The 12,633-nt window shown below is 49.9% G+C and overlaps 2 protein-coding genes across 2 annotated transcripts; both read right to left on the bottom strand.

Annotated features, from left to right (window-relative positions):
* Window positions 1-2,566: 2,566 nt before the first annotated feature.
* LOC147412888 (olfactory receptor 6F1-like) lies at window positions 2,567-5,338 on the bottom strand. Its single transcript, XM_086480766.1, has 4 exons — window positions 4,801-5,338; window positions 4,409-4,542; window positions 2,715-2,807; window positions 2,567-2,602 (listed from the first exon to the last, which is right to left on the bottom strand). The coding sequence occupies exons 1-4, from the start codon at window positions 5,336-5,338 to the stop codon at window positions 2,567-2,569; spliced, it is 801 nt and encodes a 266-aa protein (XP_086336892.1).
* Window positions 5,339-10,850: 5,512 nt separating this feature from the next.
* LOC147412887 (olfactory receptor 14C36-like) lies at window positions 10,851-11,816 on the bottom strand. The gene has a single exon (XM_086480765.1). The coding sequence runs from the start codon at window positions 11,814-11,816 to the stop codon at window positions 10,851-10,853; it is 966 nt and encodes a 321-aa protein (XP_086336891.1).
* Between the last annotated feature and the right edge of the window lie 817 nt (window positions 11,817-12,633).

The raw sequence follows: 12,633 nt of genomic DNA, 5'->3' as shown, positions 1-12,633 counted from the left end.
CAGACTGGAGGTGAACCCAAAAGAGATGTAACTCCAAGGGTAGCTTTGTGGTGCAAGAGGTCACCAAGAGGGGTCTGGATCAGCCTATGGCTTTGTGTTTCATGGAATGGCCAGCAAGAGTGGAGAGACATGAGGGAAGGTGTAGAAATTGTGGGGTGAGAGCTGGGTGGGAAAGCAAACAGGGTGTCAATGGCCTGAAGGGAAAGAGGGGCAGGCTTGGGGCAGGGCAGGACAGGCTGCAGGAGAGATGGCCAAGGGCTGTAGCAAGCTGAAAGGTCCAAGAGGCCTGAGGTCTTGGTCCTCTTGGCTAGAGCAGTTGCCTCTGCCAGCGAGGCTGGTGAGATGGAACTTGGAGGGTGTCAGGATGGGCCTTGGCAGGGCCTGAGGGTCAGGGCTTGGCCTTTCTGCTTCCTAAAGCAAAGCAAAGGGTTTTCTCAGCATTCCAGCCCCCTGCACAGGGCCTTGGCCTGCCTGCAAGCATGGCCTCCAGTGATCTGCTCTAAGGAGGCCCTGGGGAGGCTTTGTCAGTAAGGGCCCTCAGGGGGGGCAGTCAGGGCTTCAAGGGACTTCTGGGTTTTGCTTCTGACTTTGACTTCTGGAGAGGTTTCTTCAGGCTTCTCTCAGTACCTGAGGGTCATGGAATGAGCCCCAAATGCCCTAATGAGGTGTTTAACTTGCCATTTTCTTCAAGTCTTCAAAACTTGCACAGATAACTGGAGCTATTTCATAGTGTAGTTCAGGAGGAAGCTTTCAAAGTGCATCTAAGAATTATTATATTTTTTTTTAAGGGTTACACCTTCTGCCTTTTCTTTCAGCGAAGGGGTTAGAGCAGCATTCTCTAAGTGCTAACGATCCCAAGGGTCTCCTTAGGAGGTCTGGACTGGTCAGAAAGGCATTTTTTTGAGGTCTGACACTGTATGGACAACCTTACTCCTCACCTCCCCAACCCCATAGTTTTCCTCATTGTCCCCTTTAGCTTGCATCACTTTTTGTCATATCAGCCTTCTCCCCTGCATTCTGCAGCTGGATGTTACAGCTCCATTGCATCATCTCCCGCCTGATCTCCTGACAGACCCGGCTGCACGCGGGCACAGAAGAACTTTCCTGATGTGTAGAGAACAGTGAGGCATGATGAAGTTTCATGAACAATAAAACACACTCTGCAAGCACATGCTCTGTCCGAGCTGTCTCTAATGAGCTTGAACTTCCTACAAGCGATAATCTGAGGAGAAATATCTACAGTAGGTGGATACAAGATAATTAGAAATAAAGACAACGAAAAAGTTGGCTAAGGACACAATCAGACTGTTGAAAGACAGGTAAGATTTTACTGCCTGAAGCTCAAAACAGCAGCATAGGTGAGAGGCATCTGAATGAACAAAGATTAAGGGGAGGAGGAAACATGAGAGTAATGATCTTTGTTAGTCTGCATCTGAAAAGATGACTTCAGAAATGGTCATTGTATCCTGAACAGGTGCAAATATCTGAAAGATTAAAGAAATTAAATCCACCATAGAACAGGAAGAACAGTGTTAGTGAACTCACAGGGGAAGATGGATATCTCTTTGGAATATCCCTTTGGAAAGGTCATGGGAATGGCAGAGGTCTCTTCTGAGAGAGGACAAACATCCATCTTTGAAAGAGGCCGAAAGTGCATCCCAGGGAACCCCAGACTGTACAAGCTCACGCTGGGGAGGAGTGTGACATCACTGAGAGTCCTCATGGGTGACAGTTCTGAGCACCTGCGAGAGAGTGACTGTCAACATGGGCTCTCCAAGGGTCACTCGTGCCTCACCAACCTGACAGCCTGCACTTGTGCACGAGCAGATAAAAAGTGGCTGCCATTTGCCTCAGCTTCAGCCCAACCCTTGCCGTGGTCTCCCTCAATATTCTTCTACCCAAGTCAGGCCATTCCAGTCGGGACGGGTAGAGAAACATTAGGTTAAAACTGCATTAGGAAAAGCGTTGCTGGCAGGTGGAGGGAGGTGACCCTTCCCCTCCACTCAGCACTGGTGGTGCCACACCTGGAGTGCTGTGTCCAGTGCTGGGCTGCCCAGGGCGAGGAAGTTGCTGATCTACTAAAGAAAGTCCAGCAAAGGGCCACAGAGCTGGTTTAAGGGACTGGAGCAGCTTTCATAGGTGTTAAGGCTGAGAGTTGTGGGACTGTTCAGTCTGGAGAAGGAAGCTTGGAGGGATTTTATTAATGTATAGGAATACCTGATGGGAGGGCATGAAGACCAGGGAGCCAAACTTTTCTTGGTAGTTCCCAGTGACAAGGGGGTGATGGACACAGATATATAGACACAAAATTCTGTCTGAAACAGGTAAATGCTTTTTGACTGGAAGGGTGGTCAACAACTGGAACAGAGTGCCCCAGTGGATTGGTGGAGTCTCCATCAACCGACCTCGACCAGGTCTTCAGCAACCTGCTCCAGCTGGCCCTGCCTCAGCTGGGGTTTGGACTAAATGATTTCAGTGTCTTTAGATGACCATTGAATGTCCCTTCCAACCAAATCTATCCATGATTCTATGATTCTAAAAGCTCATTTTGGTGAGGAGTGTGCCATCAATTAGAGTCCTCTTGGGTGACGTTCCTGGGCACCTAAAAGAGAAGAATGTGTCCAAATGCAGGCAGTGTGGACTTAGCAAGGATACATACTGGGACGTATGTGGGGAACACACAGACCTTTTCTGGGTCCTGTTCAATTTAATACCTGTATCCATGACCCAGAGTTGTCACCGTGTTTAACAAGAACAAATGTCAGATTCGACTCCCGGGATGAAAGAACACCAGTCACAAGTGTAGACTGGGAGAGGAGTGGCTGGAGAGCAGCCCTGCAGAACGGGATCTGGGGGTGCTGGTTGACAGCAGGCTCAACAGGAGTCTCGAAGGTTCCCCATCAGCCAAGAGGGCAAACTGGAAGCTGGGGTGCATCAAACAGAGTAGAACCAGACAGCCCAAAGAGGGGATTATCCCACTCTGTTCAGCGTTGGTGTGGCCTCACCTGTGTTCCCTTCCAGGCCCCACAATTTTCAAGGATGTTAAGATACTTAAGGTGCTCAGAGGAGGCCAACAAAGCTGGTGGCAGGGCTGGAAGGCATGTCCTATGAGGAACGGCTAAGGAGAGTGGGTGTGTGTAACTTGGAAATAAAGAGGCTGAGGAGTGACCTCATTGCTCTCGACAGCTTCCTGAGATGGGGACATGGAGAGGGAGGGGCTGAGCTCTCCTCCCTGATATCCTGTGACAGGGCATGTGGGAATGGTTCCAAGCTGCACCAGGAGAGGTTTAGACTGGACATTAGGAAGCATTTCTTTACCAAGAGGGTGGTCAAACCCTTCAACAGGCTTCCTAGAGAGGTGGTCAACACCCCAAGCCTGTCAGTGTTTAAGAGGCATTTGGACAATGCCCTTAAGTACATGATTTATCTTTTGGTGAGAAGTGGTCAGGCAGCTGGACTGGATGATCATTGTAGGCCCCTTCCAACTGAACCATTCTATTCTATAGACAAACCTGTACAGGATGGATCCCTCCAGCGCCTGGGCTCTGACACTCAGTCTCCTCAGTATGAGCCCCTGAGGCTACAGTCCCATTCTAGGTGCTGGTACAGACCACCTCAGTCTCACATACACACCCACACGCGAACTCTGACGTCCAGTTACTCCAGTCTCTCGGTTGCTGGCACAAACGACACAAGGCCTGTCTGATGCCCTGGTCCTGCTGCAGTTGCTGCACTCACACCCCTGTGCTCAGAGATTCACACAGAGGAGAGACTCACTCACCCAGGAAACAGTTAGAAATAAAGATTCATGAGAAGACAGAACAGGTTACACTGGTCGAGAGCCTCCCCTAAACTTCCCATAATACGTCCTGTGCAATCCAAAAAAGCTCCTGCCCTGCATCCCAAAAGGTGTCCTCCACCTCCAGGCAACAGTCCCCTTAGCCCAAGTGATGATCCAGAAAGCTGCTCTCAGTGACTTCTCTTGATGGGTATCACACCTGGAAATGGGGCTGATGGCTTTCCCAGGGCAGCCCTGGAAGGAGCTGGGACAACTTGTTCATGCCTCAGGAGCCTTTAATCTGGCTTCCCACCTGCCACTGTGCCTCTGTACTCTTCTTAGTTTGCAGAGAAGGGCTTTTGATGAGCTGGTGGCTCTCCTGGGATGGGTATGGGAGAGCTGAGGCAGGGTATTAGCTGAGCTACTCCTTCTGCCATTGGTAGTGCTTTCTTCAACTGTACAGATGAGCTTTGTATCACTTAGCCTGACACAATCCCACAAGAACATCAGCCTCCTGAGGCATCTGTGTTTGGAGGTCACATACATATGCACTGGTATCATTTAAGAGGTGACAGCAGGTCATTGGAATCACTGTCCAGAAAGGCATCATGATGAGGGGAAAAGCTGTACTGTTCCACGGGCAATGGCTTTGTTCAGGGCCAGCGTCACAGCCTTGTTTCTAAGGCTGTAGACGAATGGATTTAAGAATGGGTACAGGATGGTGTTCAGCAAAGCTACGATTCTGTTTGTCTCCAAGGAAACATCTTCGGAAGGACACACGTAGAGAGCAATGCAGCTCCCATATGCAATGGCCAAGGTGGTGAGATGGGAAGAACATGTAGTAAAAGCTTTTTTCCTCCCAGAGGCTGCTGGAAGGTGTAGAATACAGAGAAGGATGCCCATGTAAAATGCCAGAGTTAAACATAAGGAACCCAGTATGACAAATGGCAATAAAAAAGAGTCTAGTTTCCAAAGCAGGCTGGTGTCAGAGCAGGACAATTTGAACAAGGGGGAGTTGTCACCAAAAAAATGGTGGATCTTGTTGGAGCCACAGAAAGTCAGCGCGTAGAGGAGGACCAGACGGTAACTCATGAGTGTGATGCTCATGACCCAAGCAGCAACAACCAGGCGGATGCAGAGCTGAGGCTTCATGATGGCAGCGTAACACAAAGGCTGGCAGATGGCAACATAGCGGTCAAAGGACATGACAACCAGAAGAGCCAACTCTGTGCAGCCCAGTGCAAAATAGAAGTAGGATTGGGCAAAGCAGCTGCTTAGGGAGATTCTTCTCCTACGAGAAGCCAGGATCACAACGAGTTTGATGCTTGTGGAGGATGTAAACCAGATCTCCAGGAAGGACAGGTAGCTGATGAAAAAGTACATGGCGGTTTGCAGGCGGTGATCCATACACACCAGGAAAATGATGGTCACATTCCCCATCACTGTTGTCAGGTAGACGAGCAGAAGGACCAGAGAGAGAAATAGCTGTAGTCTTTGATCAAGCCCTGAGAAACCCTCTAGGACGAACTCAGTAACTGCACTTTCATTTTCTGCTCCCATGCTCAATTTCAGTTCATCCTGAGGAGACAGGAACCTGGCAAAAACCAACTGTGATAATTTCACCCTATGAGTGAAAAGTTCTGTCCTTCCTTCTCTGCTGCTTTCCTTTCTTGCAGTCTTGCTATATGACACAGACAGAGACAGTCCTTCAAGCATTTCTCCCACCTGAATTTTTCTGTTTCGCATTTCAGTGGGAGTCCTCACAGAATTTGTTGTCTCTTTTCTACTCTTTCCAAACACTCACAAAGGATTTCTTTCTCCAGAACACATTTTAAAGAGGCTGTTAGCTATTTCATCCCATTCCTGGGTAATCCCAAATTCATTCACTCAGACCTATTGCAAACCTCTGTCACACATATGTGCCAAACTCTCCTCTTCTATTGCACGAATACTAAAAAAGCAAAACAAATATAATCAAACCAAATCTGTATGTTAAAAGCTGTTCTTTCTATTTTTCCATACTTGCCTTTTTGGGCTAGGAATCGCTGAGAATCTGCTGATTTTAAAATAAGTAATATCAAGTATCTCTTCTGTAATCCCCCACTTTCTTCCATGGCTTCTTGTTCTCTGTTTCTTCAGGAGAGGACAGGAGTGGGAAGGGGGAACAAGGACCAAGTCTGACTTGTCTTCCTTAGTACTCTAAATAGTGACTGAAATTTTCTGTGGTTCCACACAGTCTCATCTGACATCCGCCTGCACTCAAATGCAGTTGTTTCCAAACAGCTGCTCATTGCTATTACCCTCAAATGTCCTGACCGAAACGCAGAGCAAGGGTGTCCCGAAGAGATTTGTAAGCTTTCTTTTGCGTGCCAGTTATAGGCTGGGAGGACCCAGCCTCTAGTGTTTTCTCTTGTCTCCATTGAGTATAGAGGGAGCCTCTGGGAAACAAGTTCTCACAGGCACCTGCAGCACAGTCGGTGACACTCACTGTTCAAGTCTCAAATCTCGGATGTACTCAGTTATTATTTTTTAAAATCAAAATACGCATCTAACAGAATGAAGCATGAGAGAAGTATATACAATAACGACCGATGTTTTCCCCTTCATCTTTACTGTTAATTTAGACATAGAAAGGAGCAGAGCAGATGAGACCAGACACAGGATGATTCACAACTCAAGGGGAAGAGAGCGAGGGGAGGAGCTGGTGGGTTTGAAGCAGTGAAACAAAAGTTCTCCACAGGCTGTGCTGTCCCCTCAGGCTCTGTCCCAGGGCAGAATGGGTAGCATTACCCAAGGAGCAAAATGGGAATTTCAGCATAGGGTGGTGCTCCACGTTGGCACGACATTTCAGCTTGGGGTCAGGCTAGTCTTACATCCCAAATGCCCAGCTTGTTCTTTGCCTCTAGTCTGGCACAGGGGAAGTTCTGCACTGGGTTCGCCTGGAAAACTTTCTGAGGTTAAACCACTGGCTGCATTTGAGCAAAATCTCAAGCTCAGTCACCTCCAGCAGTTTGAGCGTGGTGAATCGGTGAATCAGAGGTGGTCATCCCAGTTTCCATTTTCTGGGTCAGTTCAAACACTCAAAGGCTGGTGTCTTCTTACTCCATTGGGTGACACCTAAATTATCTAAAATTATTCTTCTCCTGAAGGTACCTCCTTAGGGGAACCTGCAAATTTGCAGACGGATTCTGTTCAGGTCCAGCATCATCAAACACGCAGCCAGCCTATGCGATAGGGAGTGAAGAAATAGAGGATATGAAGGCGAAGGATACCCAGGTGAAGAAGGCCTTATTGTGGCTTTGCACAGAGGTTATCCTCAGGATGGTGCCTCACATGGAGACATAAACCACAGCAGTCCCTGTGAAGGAGCTCAGCAGCACAACGGAGGAGAGAGCAACGCTCCTGGTTCATAGTAGCTGGTGCCTGTGCGGGCTCCTCTCAGCAAAGGGATGATGCCCCAGAAGAAGCAGTCTCTGCACTGGGCACAGAGGGTCGGGTGGCACACAAGATGGTGAGGCTGAGCATGGGCAGAGGAGCCATTCCCCAGCAGGTGAACACGAGCACGGAGCACAAGCGGGAGTTGGCAAAGACAAGAGCAACGCGAGGACTTGCAAATGGCCCTGCAGCCATCGAAACACGTCGCAACACCTCGGTTAAACTCAGCCGTGCCCAGGGAGACAGAGAATGTCTGCGGCTCGTGAGCAGCCACAGAGATCTCTTAGTCTGCAACATGGGACTGACAAACATGTCAGGGGGAAGGACCAAAGTGAACTAAATCCATGGGTCAATGCTGCAGGGGATGCAAGGCCCCCTCATGACCTTCACCCCAGATGAGCCTGAGAGGGGAATGGGATGGGACCCGCTGTCTTCCCAGCTGTGTATGTGCTGCTGCTGGTGTGGTGGCTTTAAAGGAGAGAAGGGATGGAAAGAGGTAACAGGATTCAGGCAGCTCCTGCCCTGAGCCTTGAACAAGAGCAAAGGAAGAGAACAGGGAAGTAAACGGGTGCAGACCCTTAGACACGAGAAGAACACAAACCTGCAGGACAGCAGCCAATGTGGCTAGCGGTAGTGGCGTGTGGACAATGCCTGTACACCAATCATAGCTTACTTAGTGGCACGTATTATAGTAGAGAAACGTATATAATGATGCTGTAGCAAACAATAAAGGTCTTCAATTCACCCTCGATTGGAGTCCATGCCCTCAATCTCCACAAATGGCGCCCGAACAGGGACTTGAATTGTGGCAGTGAGCGACCGGTGGAGAGCCCAGCCGAACGAATAAAGCAGCGGATTGAGAGCTGCCGTCCGGACAAGTAATCACCTAGGAAAAAACGTGAGCGGCTGGGTATGTAACTTAAGGAGTAGCTGATCCGGTGGCAACCCCGTTGAACTCCCCAGGCTGCTGAAAGGAAGAAGGATTGCGGAGTCACATTAATCTTCTCTGCAGGACAGGGGTGAGCAACGGGGCAGAATGGATAGCTCTGTGTCTGCGGAGGAAAAGACTGTCATGAAGAGCTAAATAATCTGAAGGAGCAGCTGGATAAACAAAGCAAGAATCTCAATAGTTTAAAAAGTGAATTGGAACGAAATGTGCAGGAGAGAGAGGCCAAAATTGAGTCCCAACTTAAGTGTATCTTGAAGTGGGTCAGGATCGCAGTCCCCAGAGTGGACTCATGTACTATCTATTCCCCTGAGATATGGGACGAATTTCGCCCCAAGGCTTGGAAAGAGGGGGACTTGGAAATGTTGCGTGCCTTGCCGGTTAAGTACAGGCGCCAGATGGACCCCCTGGAGTACCCCCTCTCCGAGTACCCCTGGTTCCATGGGACGCTGTCACGGCTGAAGGTGGCTCAGCTGGTGCTGGTGGCGGCGCCGGCTCCCACGGTGTCTGCCTGGTGTGGCAGAGAGAGACGCGCCCAGTGAGAGCGTCCTCCTCTTCAGCTGCCAGGGCCGGCCGGCCCCGACCCCTGCGGCCCCGACACCCATGGCCTGGCTGAGCACCTCCCATTGCCCACCCCCGGCGAGGAGGAAGGAGGACAAGGACGATGCCGAAGGCTCATGGCGGGGAAAAAGGGACCCCCGGCATCACACCTGGGGTCACCCCAACCCTTCCCCCTCCCCCCAAAAATGGATCTCATCCCCCCACCCCCCAAAAAACGACCTCCCCCCTCCCCTCCAAAAACACTGCAGTATGGACCTGCCCCTCCCACCCTGGTCAATTTTCGGTTGGGCGGGAGGGAAGTCTGTTGCTAAGAAAATTGGGAAAAAAAAAAAGAAGGAAAAAAAAAGAAAAAAAAAAAAGAAAAAAAGAGAGGGAAAAAAAAAGAAAAAAGAGAGAAAAAAGGGGAAAAAAGAAAAAAAAGATAAAAGAAAAGATATAAAAGCCTTTGACAGATTTCTAGAAGTGGATTCCTGCTAGCTAGGAATAGTCTGAGTTACAGGGGCTGAGCTTGTTTTCCTGTGTTTGCTTTACTTTGCCTTGGTCACGTGTGTTTCCTTTGATCTGTAACTGGTCACTCAGAGCGAGCACCAGTGCAGTTGTTCTACAGAAGCCTGTGTAATAGTTGGGCATGTCACGCTGCAAAATCGTACAGCTATTGGTGTTTTGCTTTTAGCACAAGTCATGGATGTGAGGATTTTGAAGGAATGTGTTGCATGAATTTATCAGATCACTCTGAGTCAATCCATAAAAGTATCCAGATGCTGAAGGACGGAGTTCTCAAGCTATGGGTTGATGAAACATGGAAATAGCTGAATGAGCTTTTAGAGGGATGGGGTTTTGTTAGCTGGTTTAAATCACTTATTAAGTTGTTGTTAGTCTGTCTGCTTCTCTTCCTACATATCCTTCTCTGTATACCATGTCTCCTGCAATGTATTAAGCGTTTAATATATGACTGTCACAGCTGTCTTGGTTGTAGCAAAGGAGGGGGAGATATAGGAGTAAGTCAGAGGCGACCTTTGGAAGCCAGCCAGGCACTGTTGCACTGAGGAGGAACAAGGAGAGAAGGGGTGGGAAGAGGATTCAGGCAGCTCCTGCCCTGAGCCTTGAACAAGAGTAAAGGAAGAGAACAAGGAAGTAAACAGATGCGGACCCTTAGACACGAGAAGAACACAAACCTGCAGGACAGCAGCCAATGGGGCTAGCGGTAGTGGCGCGCGGACAATGCCCATAAATCAATCACAGCTTGCTTAGTGGTGCGTGTGCTAGTAGAGAAAAGTATATAATGATACTGTGGCAAACAATAAAGGTCTTTGGTTTATCCTAAATTCGAGTCCGTGCCCTCAATCTCCACACTGCTCTGCGCATCCCTCACGTCCCAGAGCAAGAAACAGGCCACAGAACGTTCATCCAGCCGGCATGCTGAGGAGATCCCCACACCGAGCATTTTGCAGTCCCAAATGCCAAACTTGCTCCCCAGGACAGCAGGAGACAACTGGCCTTGGGGATGCTCAGGAAGGTCCTTTTGCCCCAGGGAAAGGGCAGCCTGACCCAAGCTGACACCCACACCAAAGGGTTTCTCTTTCCATGTCCCCCCTGCACACACACACATGGTGCCCTGCTCTTCTCCCAGCACATCCCATCTCCCCACAGAGGCTTTTCCCTACAGAGCTCATCTCTGCTGACCTGGACGGTCATTCCTGCACCCCCTCCCCAGGCTCCCCACAGACCCTGAACTGGTGGTGCTGCTCTGCAGAGCAAGTGGGCTGTGGTGGCCAGGGCCATGCTGGTGAGGCTGAGAGGCAGACCCAGCTCAGGGTGGCTACTACCCCCTCCACCTCAGCACACAGACGCTGCCCCTGCAGCTCCACAGAACATCTTGGAGAAAAGAACTCAGACAAAGAAGTGGGTGCAGGGTCCTTTATGTGGAATAAACACACAGAGACCACAGCTCCTTATTTACACAAAGTCTCTAGAGCACGCAAAACAAGCAAACACTGACACAGAAATAGGGTAAAGAATAAGGGGAGGGTTTGGGGACAGAATTAATACAACCAAGAAAAGCTAAACCCAAAGAAACCAGGTCAAACAACCTCCCAAACATACAGACTATGCCAGTAATGTGTTCCATTACTAGGGACATGCAGTCGAATATGAGCGGTTCATTGCTACTTCTGAAAAGCAACCAGTCATCATTTTCCTCAGGGCGTCCTTGAGCTCCTGGTTCCTCATGCTGTAGATGAGGGGGTTCACTACTGGAGGCAACAACGAGTACAGAACTGCCATTACCACGTTCAGGGATGGGGAGGAGATGGAGGGGGGCTTCAGGTAGGCAAACATGGCAGTGCTGACAAACAGGGAGACCACGGCCAGGTGAGGGAGGCAGGTGGAAAAGGCTTTGTGGCGTCCCTGCTCCGAGGGGATCCTCAGCACGGCCCTGAAGATCTGCACGTAGGACACCACAATGAACACAAAACATCCCAACACTAAACAGGCACTGACCACAAGTAGCCCAGCCTCCCTGAGGTAGGTGTCTGAGCAGGAGAGCTTGAGGATCTGGGGGATTTCACAGAAGAACTGGTCCACAGCATTGCCCTGGCAGAGGGGCAGTGAAAATGTATTGGCCGTGTGCAGCACAGCGTAGGGAAAAGCAGTGCCCCAGGCAGCTGCTACCATGTGGACACAAGCTCTGCTGCCCAAGAGGTTCCCGTAGTGCAGGGGTTTGCAGATGGCAACGTAGTGGTCGTAGGCCATGACTGTGAGAAGAGAATATTCTGCTGTGAGCAAGAAGACAAAGAGAAAAAACTGTGCAACACATCCTGAGTAGGAGATGACCCTGGTGTTCCAGAGGGAGTTGGCCATGGCTTTGGGGAGAGTGGTGGTGAGGGAGCCCAGATCAAGGAGGGAGAGGTTGAGGAGGAAGAAGTACATGGGGGTGTGGAGGTGGGGGTCACAGGCTACGGCAGTGATGATGAGTCCGTTGCCCAGGAGGGCAGCCAGGTAGACGCCCAGGAAGAGCCCGAAGGTCAAGAGCTGCAGCTCCCATGTGTCTCCAAATCTAAAGAGGAGGAACTCTGTGATGGAACTGACATTGGACATTATTTCACTGCAGGAATGGGGGACTGCTGTAAGAGGAGAAGACATTGACAATTGAGGATAGATTTCTCTGAACCTCTTTTATGCCATTTCTAAGACAAAACACCCAAAATGGCTTTTTTTTTTTTTTTTTTTTTTCCTAGGAACCACGATCAGTTCCTTTTTGTGAGTTCAGGATTGACGAGCAGGGGCTCTGACCAGGGGCTCCAGACAAGTCAGACCTGTTCTATTGCAGAGGTGTCAAACAGCCCGTGCATTCAGTAGGTGTTCCTGGCAATGGGTACTTCACTTGAGTAAGAGGTATTTCCCTCAGTGACCGTGTGACAATTGTCCCTATTTATTCCAATGTGATGGAGTCAGCACCCAGACCTGCTGTGTCTGAGAGGGAAGAGCCCAGGGAGGGACCCAGCCCTTCCAACTCTGCTGTAATGAACAGCAAAGTCTGAGTCGGAGTCACTCACGGCCAACACAGAACCTTTCTCACCCCCATTTTCCATCTCTTGGCTCTCTCCAGACATGATAACAGCAGCGTGCCTGTGGGGGAGAATGGGGCTGTCACTAGGTTCCCATCTTCCTCTGCTGAGTTGCACGCAGCACGGGGGAAGGGCACTTCAACCTCTTCACCTCATGGAGATGCTCAGGTGCCTGAAAGACAGCGCCCAGCACCTCCTGTAGGGAGGATCAACTTGTTTCCAAGTCCCACACACTGTATTGCCCACAGCCCCCCAGGATCAGTGACTCAAATGCATCTGAGATGCATAACACTCCCCCCACAACCCAGATCTTCCACAAGTAAGAAAAAGGAGCAGCAGGTATTGGA

This window comes from Leptosomus discolor, unplaced genomic scaffold, assembly GCF_034619465.1.
Source record: "Leptosomus discolor isolate bLepDis1 unplaced genomic scaffold, bLepDis1.hap2 HAP2_SCAFFOLD_35, whole genome shotgun sequence".
Taxonomy (NCBI): domain Eukaryota; kingdom Metazoa; phylum Chordata; class Aves; order Leptosomiformes; family Leptosomidae; genus Leptosomus; species Leptosomus discolor.
This window is presented reverse-complemented; position numbering and strand designations above follow the sequence as displayed.